This window comes from Dipodomys merriami, unplaced genomic scaffold, assembly GCF_024711535.1.
Source record: "Dipodomys merriami isolate MVZ:Mamm:240054 unplaced genomic scaffold, mDipMer1.0.p SCAF_177, whole genome shotgun sequence".
In the NCBI taxonomy this organism is placed as follows: Eukaryota; Metazoa; Chordata; class Mammalia; order Rodentia; family Heteromyidae; genus Dipodomys; species Dipodomys merriami.
The window spans coordinates 1379268-1392534 of NW_027203126.1; the positions used below are offsets into that span (position 1 = coordinate 1379268).

The 13267-nt window shown below is 49.3% G+C and overlaps 1 protein-coding gene and 2 non-coding genes across 5 annotated transcripts in view; all 3 read left to right on the plus strand.

Moving 5' to 3' along the window:
* Positions 1–145: 145 nt before the first annotated feature.
* On the plus strand, positions 146–286 carry LOC138829868 (U4 spliceosomal RNA). Its single transcript, XR_011372756.1, has one exon. It is a non-coding gene; the product is annotated as a U4 spliceosomal RNA (small nuclear RNA).
* Positions 287–916: 630 nt separating this feature from the next.
* Positions 917–1057, plus strand: LOC138829869 (U4 spliceosomal RNA). The gene has a single exon (XR_011372757.1). It is a non-coding gene; the product is annotated as a U4 spliceosomal RNA (small nuclear RNA).
* Positions 1058–11341: 10284 nt separating this feature from the next.
* Positions 11342–13267, plus strand: part of LOC138829855 (paxillin) — a 50939-nt gene continuing 49013 nt past the window's right edge. Inside the window, exon 1 of one of the 3 annotated variants that reach the window (XM_070026415.1) lies at positions 11342–11473. In XM_070026415.1, coding sequence (XP_069882516.1) covers positions 11461–11473 — 13 coding nt within the window. In that variant the 5' untranslated portion in view covers positions 11342–11460. The remainder of the gene's footprint in view (positions 11474–13267) is intronic. The other 2 variants (XM_070026411.1, XM_070026412.1) reach the window with 2 other exon arrangements.

Consider the following 13267-nt stretch of genomic DNA (forward strand, 5'->3'; position numbering starts at 1 on the left):
TAGAGAACTTCCCGCGCCGAGGGATGGAGATAGAACTATGCAAATAGAAAAGGCTTTATACAGTGAATGTGTGGGTAAGTAACTCACCCTCATTGTAAAGGGCGATGTCATCCCTGAGAGAGGAGAGTGAGGCATGCTGTTCTTTAGCTTTGCGCAGTGGCAGTATCGTAGCCAATGAGGTTTATCCGAGGCGCGATTATTGCTAATTGAAAACTTTTCCCAATACCCCGCCGTGACGACTTGCAATATAGTCGGCACTGGCAATTTTTGACAGTCTCTACGGAGACTGAATAAGTCATGTCCTAAGAAAGAGGATTTCATTTGCAGTTGTACTACGTTTGTTGCGCCTGTGTGCTGATGGCTTTCTTTACAGTTTTTTTTGTAGTTCTGAAACTCCACCGCGAACTCTTGCTGAAATTTTTTTTATTTTGCTTTCTAAGTTCTGGTTTTCATCTCCCGTGTTTGTTTTGTTTTGCCACACTGAAGCTTGCGACGCCTTCCCTTTTATTTTCATAAAAGCAATGACTAACCTCCTTAAGAACACCCCTGTACTCAGCCCCATAGTGTATTCCCCCGCAACACACATTACCTCTTTTGTCCACTTTGCTTTCCTCCCCCACTCACCCAGGCTCTTGTTTCGGCGTCTGTTCTAGCAGTCTTAAACCCAGTCATCTCTGTGACGTCAGGCTTATTTGCATAAGAATCCCCATCATCCCTAGCGATCGTCCCTCTAGTTCACAAATCGGGATGTATGGGCACCAGATAACCATTAGTAAAGAACTCCCCCGCATCGATGGACGGAGATAGACCTACTCAAATAGAAAAAGCTTTATACAGTGAATATGTGGGAAGTAACTCACCCTCAATGTAAAGGGCGTTGTCATCTCTGGGAGAGCTGTGAGGGGCCTTACTTTTCAGCTTTGCGCAGTGGCAGTATCGTAGCCAATGAGGTTTATCCGAGGCGCGATTATTGCTAATTGAAAACTTTTCCCAATACCCCGCCGTGACGACTTGAAATATAGTCGGCATTGGCAATTTTTGACAGTCTCTACGGAGACTGAACATAAATGGTTTGCAACAATAAGTGCGGGTTTTAGTCTGCTCTAGGTTACTACAGACTGTGCTTGTTGTATTTGCAGATATATAGCAATCCCAGATGTTCGTAGTTGCAGCTGCTCGCAAGAGAAGATCTGAGCAACCGGCTGGGAAGGTGGCTCAGTGGTAGAGCGCTTGCCTTGCATGCTCAAGGCCCTGGGTTCGATTCCGCAGCACCACATAAGCAAAAAGAAAAAAGCCGGAAGTGGCGCTGTGGTTCAAGTGGTAGAGCGCTAGCCTTGAGCTGAAGAGCTGAGGGACAGCGCCCAGGCCCAGAGTTCAGACCCCCCCCCCCCAAAAAAAAAAAAAAAAAGATCTGAGCATCTTTGAAGCGGTTCTGTGGCCCAAGTAGAGCTCACCCAACCCCGCCTTAAACAAAAGAGCTCTGGGACAACTCCCAGGCCCTGAATTCAAGCTCCACGACCGACAAAATAAATAAAATTGGGTCTGGGAAGGTGGCTCAGTGGTAGAGTGCTTGCCTTGCAATGCATGAGGCCCTGGGTTCGATTCCTCAGCACTACATAAGCAGAAAAAGCAGGAAGTAGCCGGGCGCTGGTGGCTCACGCCTGTAATCCTAGCTACTCAGGAGGCTGAGATCTGAGGATCGCGGTTCAAAGCCAGCCTGGGCAGGAAAGTCTGTGAGACTCTTATCTCCAATAAACCACCAGAAAACCGGAAGTGGCGCTGTAGCTCAAGTGGTAGAGCGCTCGCCTTGAGCTGAAGAGCTGAAGGACAGCGCCCAGGCCCAGAGTTCAAGCCCCACGACCGACTAAATATAACCACCAACTGAACTATTCAAATAACAGGAATTGTGCAGCTTTACTCAGGTCCTTTATCCTGTTCCTACTCAGGAGCTGGTATCTGGGCCTGGATCAGCTTTGGCCTACATTCCTGAGAGACACTCCTCCAGCCCGTCACAAGAGAATGTTCATCCAGGCATATCCAGCAGGCCCAAGTCCCTTCTTTATAAAGAGCTCATGGTCAGGAGAGAAACCTCAAATAAAGGAGCAGCTCAATAAACAGATTATTTCAATGTTGTGAGGATGAAAAAGGAGAGATGCCGAAACCATCCGGAAAATTAATGCTCACTGTGTACCTGGTTCTGTTGAATGCTCACTCTGTACATGCTTAATTTGCTTTATTCCACTCAACTCTTGCAGAAGCCATCCCTTTCCCTCCCTTAGCCAGAGAATTGAACACAACTTCCTTCCCCACCCGCCCAACCCTCCTTCCCCAAGCTTAGGGCACTGTCCCTACGTCCCTAAGATTTTTTGCTCAGGGCCAGAACTCTTCCACTTGAGTTACAGTACCGCCTCTGGCTTTTTAATGGTTAATTGGAGATAAAAATCTCAAGGACTTTCCTAGATTGGCTGGCTTCAAACCTCCATTCTCAGATCTCCACCTTCTGAGTAGCTAGGATGACAGGCGTGAGCCACTAGCCCCAGCTGCAAGATCTAATGATGTTGAGTTTGAACACCTGTTTAAGGTAGCTAGCAACTATTCCCTAACTATAAAGGTACAGGCTTCCCTAAGTAATAAATAATCTGTGGAATAACCTTTGGCCTAGAAACCATTTGACACTCTAGCCTTTTGCTTGCCACAATCACTCCTCAAGCCACTTCCTGATCAGGCATCAAGGTATAGTCAAAGCAGTAATACCTGTCTGGGAGGCACAGTATTCCTACTGTGTAGAAATAAGAATTCTAGCCAGGCACCGGTGGCTCCCGCCTATAATCCTAGCTACTCAAGAGGCTGAGATCTGAGAATTGCAGTTCAAAGTGAGCCCAAGCAAAGAAAGTCCATGAGACTCTTATTTCCAATTAACCACCAAAAAATCAAATGATTGAGGTGCTTACTTTGGGAACATAATTTAGACAGATCCCAAAAGCTTAGTAATGAAGATAAGTACTATTTTTATGTGTAACAAGGCAAGTAAAGACTGAGACTGAAAGGAATAACTTAGTCTTTCCTGCCCAGGCTGGCTTTGAACCGTGATCCTCAGATCTCAGCTTCCTGAGTAGCTAGGATTTACAGATGTGAACCACTAGCACCCTGACAGCTCAGATTCTTTTTTACTGAAAATGTTGACATTTCATTATTGTGGAATTATTCTTTTTCATTTTTGGTTCCAGTCCTGAGGCTTGTGCTCAGAGCCGTGGGGCACTGTCCCTGTGCTTCTTCGGCTCAAAGCTAAGTACTCTGCCACTTGAGCCACAGCACCACACCACTTTCAGCTTCTTCTGAGTGCTTAATTGGAAATAAGAGGCTCATGACTTTCCTGCCCAGGCTGGCTTTGAACCACAATCCTTACATCTTAGACTTCTGAATAACTAGATTACAGGTGTGAGTCACCAGGGCCCTGCTATTTTTAGCAGTACTGACTGAGGCTTGAACTAGTTACTCAGCTTGCTTGTTCTATGTACCATTTCAGCCACACGGCCAGCCAGTCTGACATTTTGCTGGTTCATTAGAGATGGAGTCTTGCAGACTTTTCTGTCTGGGCGAGGTGCAAACCACGATCCTCTGGATCTCAGCCTCCTGGAGTAGCTAGGATTGCAGGCATGAGCCAACCTTCTGTGCTTTCATGTAACTCATAGGAGCTAGAAAAGGGAAGTAGGAGGAAGGTAACCCTCACCTACTCTTCTGAGCTGGGTCTGAGTTCAGACCCAACCTTTGTCCTTCCAGCTCTTTCCCAAACAGGATTGTAGGACTGGGTGAGGCAATGGACCAATCTGGGCCCATCCCCAACTGACCCTTTCTTCACCACCATGTATGGAAGTAGCCTCAGATGTCCTTGGTCCTGATGAAACGCAGTCCTATCCCGGACCTACTTCAGCTCCAGGTTGGAAAAGCGCATGTCTGAAGGCTACCTCAGCAGAGAAAGACCTCCACAAGTCCCCAGACAATCTGCTCAGTGTTTAAACACTAGAGCGTGTTTGAAAGAACCACCAACTGTAGTTTAAAAATATCCCGCACCCAAGGGGCCCACAGTGTCTGTCTGAGAACAAAGCTGCCTCACAGATCCTAGACTTCTCCATCACCAGGGAAATTAAATGAAAAGCCAACGGATTGTCCTTTTCCCTTAGCACTTTCAAACCAGATTTTCTTAGCAGGGTGCCAGTGGTTCATACCGCCTATAATCCTAGCTTCCCAGAAGGCTGAGATCTGAGGATCATGATTCAAAGCCAGCCTGGGAAGTCCATGAGACTTTTATCTCCATTAACACCCCCCCCCCCAAAAAAAAAGCCAGAAGTGGAACTGTAGCTCATATGGTAGAGTGCTACCCTTTAGCACAAAAGTTCAGGAACAGCCGGGTACTGTTGGCACACCCCTGTAATCCTAGCTTCTCAGGAGGTTGAGATCTGAGGATCGCAGTTCAAAGCCAAGACCAGGCAGGAAAATCCATGAGACTCTTTGTTGGTGGTGGTGGTGGTGGTGGCCGTGGGGCCTGAACTCTGGGCCTGAGTGCTGTCCCTCAGCTCTTCAGCTCAAGGCTAGCACTCTACACTGAGCCACCTTCCCAGACCCCATGAGACTCTTATCTCCAATTAACCACCAGAAAACTGGAAGTGGCACTGTGGCTTAAGTGGTAGAGTGCTCGCCTTGAGCTGAAGAGCTCAAGAATAGCACCCAGGCTCAGATTTCAAGCTCCAGGACCAGCAAACAAGAAACAGACCTTTTGAGTTCTGAGTCTTGGCTCCATTATTCTCTACCTGTATGAACCCATGCCACTCATTTGCTTACTCTGTGGGGTATCAGGGAGGATAGTTGTAAATGGAGGAGTCTTGATCATCTTTTTTTTTTTTTTGGTCATGGGGCTTGCACTCAGGGCCTGGGCGCTGTCCCTGAGCTTTTTCATTCAAGGCCAGTCCTCTACCCCTTTGAACCACAGCACCACTTCCAATTTCTGGTGGTTCATCGAAGATAAGAGTCTCATGGATGGGGCTGGGAAGGTGGCTCAGTGGTAGAGTGCTTGCCTTGCATGTATGAGGCCCTGGGTTCGATTCCTCAGCACCACATAAGCAGAAAAAGCCCAAAGTGGTGCTGTAGCTCAAGTGGTAGAGCTTTAGCCTTGAGCTGAAGAGCTGAGGGACAGCGCCCAGGCCCAGAGTTCAGGCCCCATGACTGGCAAAAATGAAAGGAAAAAAAAGAAAAAGAAGTTCCCAGCCCTTTTTTGGGGGGTGGGGCTGGGATGGTGCTGGTCCTATGGCGTGATTGGTCCTCAGGCCCTAGGCACTGAGTATTGTGCTGCTCAAGGCTGGTGTTCAACCATAAAGCACAGCTTCACTGCAGGCTTTTCTTTTCTTTTCTTTTCTTTTTCTTTTTTTTTTTTTTTTTTTTTTTTTTTGTAGTTTATTGGAGATAAAAATCTCACAGGCTTTCCTGCCTGTGCTAGCTTCAAACTGTGATCCTCAGATCTCAGCCTCCTGAATAGCTAAGATTATAGGTTTGAGAGCCACTGTACTTGTGTCTGAACCTAATCCTTTTCTTCTCTTTCCTTTCCTTCCTTTCTTCCTCCTCCTCTTCTTCCTCTTCCTTCTCCTCCTCCTCCTCCTCCCCCAAGTCCTGGGGCTTAAACACAAGGCCTGAGCACTGTGTTTGAGCTTTTTTTTGCTCAAAGCTAGCACTCTACCACTTGAGCCACAGTGCCACTTCCAGCTTTATGGTGCTGAGGAATGGAACCCAGGGCTTCATGCATGCTGAGCCACATGCCCAGCCCTCTTTCTTCGTTCTTATCTTTTTTTTCTCCCCCCCCCTCTTGCTTTCATTCTCCTTCCTTTCTTTATTGCTGTGTGTGTGTGTGTGTAACCCAGGGCTCCAATCACTGAACTTTGAAACTCCTCTAGTTGCTTTATTTTTATACAATTTTTCCTTTTTGCTGTTGAATCCATATAAACAGAAAGTATATATATTTTCTTCTTTCTTTCTTTCTTTCTTTCTTTCTTTCTTTCTTTTTTTTTTTTTTTTTGAACTCTGGGCCTGGGCACTGTCCCTCAGCTCTTCAGCTCAAAGCAAACACTCCACCACTTGAACCATAGCTCCACTTCCAATATATATAAATTTCAAAACCAAGTTTTACAATCAATGCGTCTAAGGGGCAGAGTGGTTAAGTTTGCTTGCTCCAAACCTCCAACTACTAAAAGCTCCCAGCTATAAGCCTCCCTCCCACTGTGTGAATGAGAAAATGGTAGCTCAGTTGGGTGCAGAGTCACCGGACACTGCACAGTTGGCAGATGGCAGAGACAGGATTTGAACTCCTACATCTCTGGCAACCCTGGGGATTTCCCTCAGAGGTCCCAAGCCTCTGCTAGGATACTCCCTTTGAGTCCTATGACTCCTTGAAATAAACATTTAATCTTTGCTGCATCTATGCTGGGGCCCTCTGCATACCTTTCTGAATTCCAGTCCCTCCTTTTAGAAAGCCTTTCCCAAAGGTTCCGAGCCTCAGAAAAAGAGGTCATGGTTGGCTCTTTTCCAGAATGTGTGTGTGTGTGTGTGTGTGTGTGTGTTGCTAGGGATGGAGTGTCACACACACTAAACAGGCATTGTACCATTGAGCCATCCCCAACTCTGTGGGCTCTTTTATTTATTTATTTTTCTTGGCAGGTCCTGGGGCTTGAACTTTGGGCCTGGGCACTGTCCTTGAACTCCTTTTTGCCCAAGCTAATGCTCTACCACCTGAGCCACACCACCACTTCCAGCTTTTTCTGTGATTCATTGGAGATCAGAATCTCAAGGATTTTCCTGCTAGCCAGGCTGGCTTTGAACTTCTGTCCTCAGCTCTCAGCCTCCCGAGTAGCTAGGATTACAGTGAGACGCATGGGTTCCCAGCTTGTAGGATCTTTTTTTTCTTCCTTCCTTCCTTTTCTTCTTTCCTTCCCTCCCTCCCTTCCTTCCTTCCTTCCTTCCTTCCTTCCTTCCTTCCTTCCTTCCTTCCTTCCTTCCTTCCTTTCTTCCTTCCTCCCTCCCTCCCTCCCTCCTTCCTTCCTTCCTTCTTTTCTTTTCTTGTTGTTATGGGGCTTGACCTCTGGGCTTGGGTGCTGTCCCTGAGCTCTTCAGCTCGAGGTGAGCATTCTACCATTTGAGCCACATCATCACTGCTGGTTTTCTGGTGGTACATGGGAAGTAAGAGTCTCACAGGGACTTTCCTGCCCAGGCTGGCATGGAAACATGATCCTCAGATCTCAGCCTCCTGAGTAGCTGGGATTACAGATGTGAGGCACCAGGGCCTAGCTCAGATCTTCTGTTTTAAATGTAAGGTTTTATTTTGCTTTTGGTTGTACATGGATTTGAACTCGGGGCCTCATGCTTGCTAGGCAGCCATTATCACCTGAGCCATGCTCCCAGAGCCAAATGTTTAGTTCTAAAATATTAATTCATTTTAAAGACAGGTTAAATTATATGTGTAGTTCAGGGGCTGGGAAGGTGGCTCAGTGGTAGAGCTCATGCCTTGCATGCCAGAGGCCCTGGGTTCGATTCCTCAGCACCACATAAGCAAGAAGAAAAAAGCCGGAAGTGGCGCTGTGGCTCAAGTGGTAGAGCACTAGCCTTGAGCTGAAGAGCTGAGGGACAGCGCCCAGGCCCAGAGTTCAGGCCCCATGACCAGACCCCCCCCCCAAAAAAAATTATATGTGTAGTTCAAAAGTCAGGTGACTCAAAGGCTGTATTTAAGTAGATGGGTGGGGTGGTGCATGTCTGCAATCCAAGCTCCTGGGTGGCTGGGGCAGGAGAATGGACAATTAAAGGCTAGCTGGTCTACATAGTGGGAAGGAGATGCAGGGTGGAAGAGCACCTGCCTAAATGAGACCATGATTTCCTGCCCACACTACCAAAACGGGGTAATGAGTAAAGTCTTTCTGTCTTACCCCTACTTCTTCAGGTAACAATTGCTTGTGTACTCTTCCAGAGTCTTCCAACATGAATATGCATGTCATAAACAAATACATGACTTCTTCCTCCACAACAGATATATATCCTGTTACTATTCTATTCCCATTTTTGTTGTTTTTGTTGGTTGTGGGGCTGGAACTCTGGGCTCTGTCCGTGAGCTCTTTAGCTCAAGGCTAGTGTTCTACCACTTGAGCCACAGCGCTACTTCTGGTTTTCTGGTGGTTAATTGGAGAGAAGAGTCTCATGGACTTTCTTGCCTGGGCTAGCTTTGAAATGTGATCCTCAGATCTCAGCCTCCTGAGTTGCCAGGATTACAGGCTTGAGCTATTGGTGCCCAGCTATGATTGTTTTGTTTATTTTGCTACCAGTATTGGGGCTCAAACTCAGGGCCTGGACACTGTCCCTTAGATTCTTTTTTGTTGTTGTTGTATTTTCAAGGCTAGCACTCTACCACTTGAACCACAGAGCCATTTCTGGCTTTTTTTTTTTTTTTCTGAGTAATTTATTAGAGATAAGAGTCTCACAAGCTGGGAACTGGTAGCTCAAGCCTGTAATCCTAGCTACTCAGGAGGCTGAAATCTAAGGATTGTAGTTCAAAGCCACCCTGGGCAGGAAAAGTCCCTGTGAGACTCATATCTTCAATGAACCACCAGAAAACCGGAAATGGAGCTGAGGCTCCAGTGGTAGAGCGCTAGCCTGGAGCAAAGAGCTCAGGGACAGCTCCCAGGCCCTAGGCTCAAACCTCATGCCCAGAAAAGAAAACGTCTCACAGACTTTCCTGCCTGGGCTGTCTTTGAACTGTGATCCTCAGATCTCAGTCTCCTGAGTAGTTAGGGTGACAGGTGTGAGCCACCAGGGCCCTTCCCATATTCTGCTTCTATCTCACCTTCCACCCAGGTGAAATTATACCACATCTGGGGAATCCTGCATAGCATCACTCTACAGTGACCCCTGGTCAAGTTGGTGCTTGTGAACTATATATTGTATATTTATGTCGATGCAGCTGTTAGGGACAGTACTTTGTCAGCACACAGCAAAAGGACTAACAAGACACTAACAAGACCCCTGATACAGCATTTCCACATGCAGACACTGATCATCAGGAAAGAAGCAAGGGTGTGCTCCAAGACTACAGGGATATTCTCCTCAGCATTGATAATTACAGTGGAAACATGGAAAGAATTATGTTTAACTAGAGAATTGATTAGGGAGATGTTCGTATAGGTATGTGATATAACACTATTTTATCCCAAGGCAATGGTGACTAGAAAGAATATTGACTGCTCTGAAAAAGTATTCACAGAATCATGGTAGGTAGGTATAAAAAGCAAATTTCAAAGCAATGTGTAAATTTATTCATATATTATATATATATATATATATATATATATAGAGAGAGAGAGAGAGAGAGAGAGAGAGAGAGAGAGAGAGAGTGTGAGAGAGAGAGAGATGGGGCTTCAATTCTGGGCCTGATTACTGTCCGTGAGCTCTTCAGCTCAAGGCTAGCACTCTACCACTTTGAGCCACAGTGCTTCTTCCAGTTTTCTTGTGGCTAATTGGAGATAGGAGTCTCATGGATTTTCTTGCTCAGGTTGGCTTTTTTTTGGGGGGGGGGGTCCGGTCGTGGGGCCTGAACTCTGGGCCTGGGCGCTGTCCCTCAGCTCTTCAGCTCAAGGCTAGCACTCTAACACTTGAGCCACAGCGCCACTTCCAGCTTTTTTTCTTATGTGGTGCTGAGGAATCGAACCCAGGGCCTCAGGCATGCAAGGCAAGCGCTCTACCACTGAGCCACCTTCCCAGCCCTCCCCTTTTTTTTTTTGGTCAATTGTGGTTCTTGAACTCTGGGCCTAGGTACTGTCCCTCAGCTCTTCAGCTCAAGGCTAGTGCTCTACTACTTCAGTCACAACACCACTTCCGGTTCTCTGGTGGTTAATTGGAGAATAGTCTCACAGACTATTCTGCCCAGGCTGACTTTGAACTGTGATCCTCAGATCTCAGCCTCCTGAGCAGCTAGGATTACAGGCATGAGCTACCAGCGTACCCAGTCTCCCTTAGTTTATTTGCTCAAGGTTGATGCTCTACTATTTGAGCCATAGCTTCATTTCTGGCTGGTTAGTTGGAGATTAATAGTCTCATGGAGGGGCTGGGAATGTGGCTTTGTGGTTGAGTGCTTGCCTAGCATGCATGAAGCCCTGAGTTCCATTCCTTAGTACACAATAAACAGAAAAAGCTAGAAGTGGTGCTGTGGCTCAAGTGGTAGAGTGCTAGCCTTGAGCAAAAGAAGTTCAAGGACAGTACCCAGGCCCTGAATTCAAGCCCCAGGCCTAGCAAAAACAAACGAACAAACAAAACAAAATTTCCATGGACTTTCCTACTGTGGGCTGGCTTCAAATGACAATCCTCAGATCTGAGCCTCCTGAGAGGATTACAGGTACCAGCACCCTGCATCTCAAAGGAAATTTAGATAATAACTATAGAGTATCTGTTTATCAAACACTGGATAAAGGTCAGTTATTATCATCTAATTTCTGGGTGTGTGAGAGCAGAGCCCCCTCAGGAAACTGCTTGGCACTGGGTGTGACTTTTCTGTAGTTTTCCCTTTCCTCTCTAATGTGAGGTCCTTCCTGCTCATGTAGAATTTTAGCCAAGCCTCTCGGGAGGTAGACATTATGTAAAAATTAAAGAGTGTATAACCTCAAGAGTACTGGAACTGGAGCTGGATATGTCATGCACCCCTTTAATTCCAGCAGTCAGGAAGCTGACTGGGCTTCATAGCAAAACAGTCTCAAGAAACAGACAGATAAATAAAAGTAAAGGGCTTGGGAGAGGAAAAAAGAAAAGAAAAGAAGTACTGGTTCTAGGACCCACAGTCTGGCCTGTGCCCTGTACTGCTCTTATCCAGAGGACAACCCCAGGAAAGGCGCCTGGGCCTTGCCTGTTACTGATTTAGGCTACCTAGCAGGTGACCTCTTGGGAGACAGAAGGACAGGTGGACCAATCCGACTTTGCAGTCCAGTGGAAAGTGAGGCATGTGATGACCGAATGACTGATGAGTAAGTGGACAGACAGCCATCTGCCCTAAGGTCAGGCGAGTGACTTTGCGACTGACCAGAGACTGAAGGGAAGCGCTGAAGTTCCTACGAGCCGCCATAAGCTCTCTCTGCCGCTAGGGGTCGCCACTGCCACGTCCAGCACGGCACGCTCGCGGATGGCCCCGGGGCGGGGCCGACAGTGGGGCGGGGCCATCGCGCGCAGGGGGCGTGGCCATCGTGTCACGGACGCGCCAGGGGGCGGGGCGCAGGCGCGAGCGCGGGCGCGGGTGCGCGCGGCAGCGGAGGCAGCGGCGGCGGCCGTGGCGGCGGCGGTGGTGGCGGCGGCGACGCGTTCTGTTCCGGGCCGAGAACGAGCGTCTGAAAAGTTGCGGGGCTGAGGGGAACGGCCGCGGGACGGGCAGCCGGTGCCTCGGTCCTCGCCATGGACGACCTCGGTGAGTAAGCCGGAGGCTGAGAGAGAAGCGGCGAGGGGCGCGCGGCCCCGGGCCGGGCGGGCGCGAGCGAGCGAGCGAGCGAGCGAGCGGGGATCTCCCACCCCGGGTCCGGGCCCTGCCGGCCGGGGCTCCACGGACCGCGGTCCCACCCCGGGCCTGAGTGCGGGGGTGGGGGGGTGGGCGGGGGGAAAGGGCCCGACCCCCGCCTCGGGGTCCCCCCAACCTCGGCCCGGGGGCCCCAGCCGCCTGCCTCCGGGACAGGACCGTGGGGCGGCCCATCCCCTCCGCCCTGCGACCCCGCAGCTCCCCGCCCCCACCCGCCCGGCAGCTGCTTCATCTCTTGGGCTTCGGCCCTGCTTTCACCGACTCGTCCCCCCCAACCCCTCCTTCAGGACCACCACCTTCCTGTGCCCGACCGACATCCCCCACACACACTTCAGGGGAGATAGAACCCTTCCCCACCCCACACCCCTTTTCTTTTCCGAAGGTGAGAGTTGAGCTCGCCATGACCACACACACACATTCCCCCCCCCCCCCCCCCCGTTCGAAGATAAGTTTCTCAGAATTCTCCATTAACTCCCCCTCCCCCTCCTTCCCTCCCCATCTCCTTTCAGGTCTGGGTCATCTTAGTAGCTACTGCATTTCTCTGTATGGACCTAGTTCTCCATCTACAGACTGGATCTCTTTTTCATATCCAAACCTGGAAGGGCAAGTTGGGGAGTGATGATGTTCTCTTCCCTTCCCTTCCTCCCCCCTCCCCCCCCCATCCCCAGGCCCTGGTGTAATAAATGCCAGAGGAATGAGGTGGGCCTCAAAGTTTGGCCATCTGTGAACACGTCCCGACTGGTAGCCCTCTCCCCCCCCAACCCCCCTTCCAGCCTCAGGCGGTGAGCACACAGGTAAAAGGAGGACAGGATGCCCAGAACAGAGTTTTACTGTCTTCCTGTTATTGGAGCCCTGAGGCTGCGCTTTCCAGTCTAGTCTCCATCTGGTATTAGGACAGGGGGAAGAGTCACCTGGAAGCTGACTCTTAAACCCAAATTGGTCGGTGCCAGGGTTCTAGGAATGCCTTGGGTGCTGCGAACCCCAGAGTGGAACGGGGTTCTCTGTTCCCTTCATGCCTCAGAGCTGCGGAGGTGGGGGGAGGGTTTCTTCTATGAAGGAATCTTGTCTTCCTCTCTGCACTGTGGTGGGCTTGTGTGACCGCTGCTGATGTGCCTCCTCTGCCCCAGGCTCTGAGAAGCAAATTCACCAGGCAGGAGGAATGAGGGGCTCCTCTCACAAGCAGTACAGGGCACCAAGTGAAGGCTGGCATTAGACTTGACTGCTTCCCTGCAGCTATTGATTTATTTATTTAGTGGGGTGTGGGGCTTGAACTCTGGGCCTGGGCGCTATTCCTCTGCTCTTCAGCTCAAGGCTAGCACTCTACCACTTGAGCCACAGCACCACTTTCGGCTTTTTCTGTTTATGTGGTGCTGAGGAATTGAACCCAGGGCCTCATGCATGCGAGGCAAACACTCTACCACTGAGCCACCTTCCCAGCTCAGGCAGTCTCCCCCACCCCCAAACAATCCTGGGGGATTACAGGGTCCTGCTTATTTTGCAGAGTAGAGTGGCTGCAGAACATACTTTTGCCTTTGGGTCAGATTTGGCACCCATTTTTCTGGCATACTCAAGGTTGGTATGGCTTCCAGGCAGGTATTATAACTTAAGAGGAGAAGAGGCTGAGGGATGTGTGTGGAATTAGGATTTGAAAGTCTCATTGCTTCTCTAGTGGGAGCCAGGAGCAGAGTT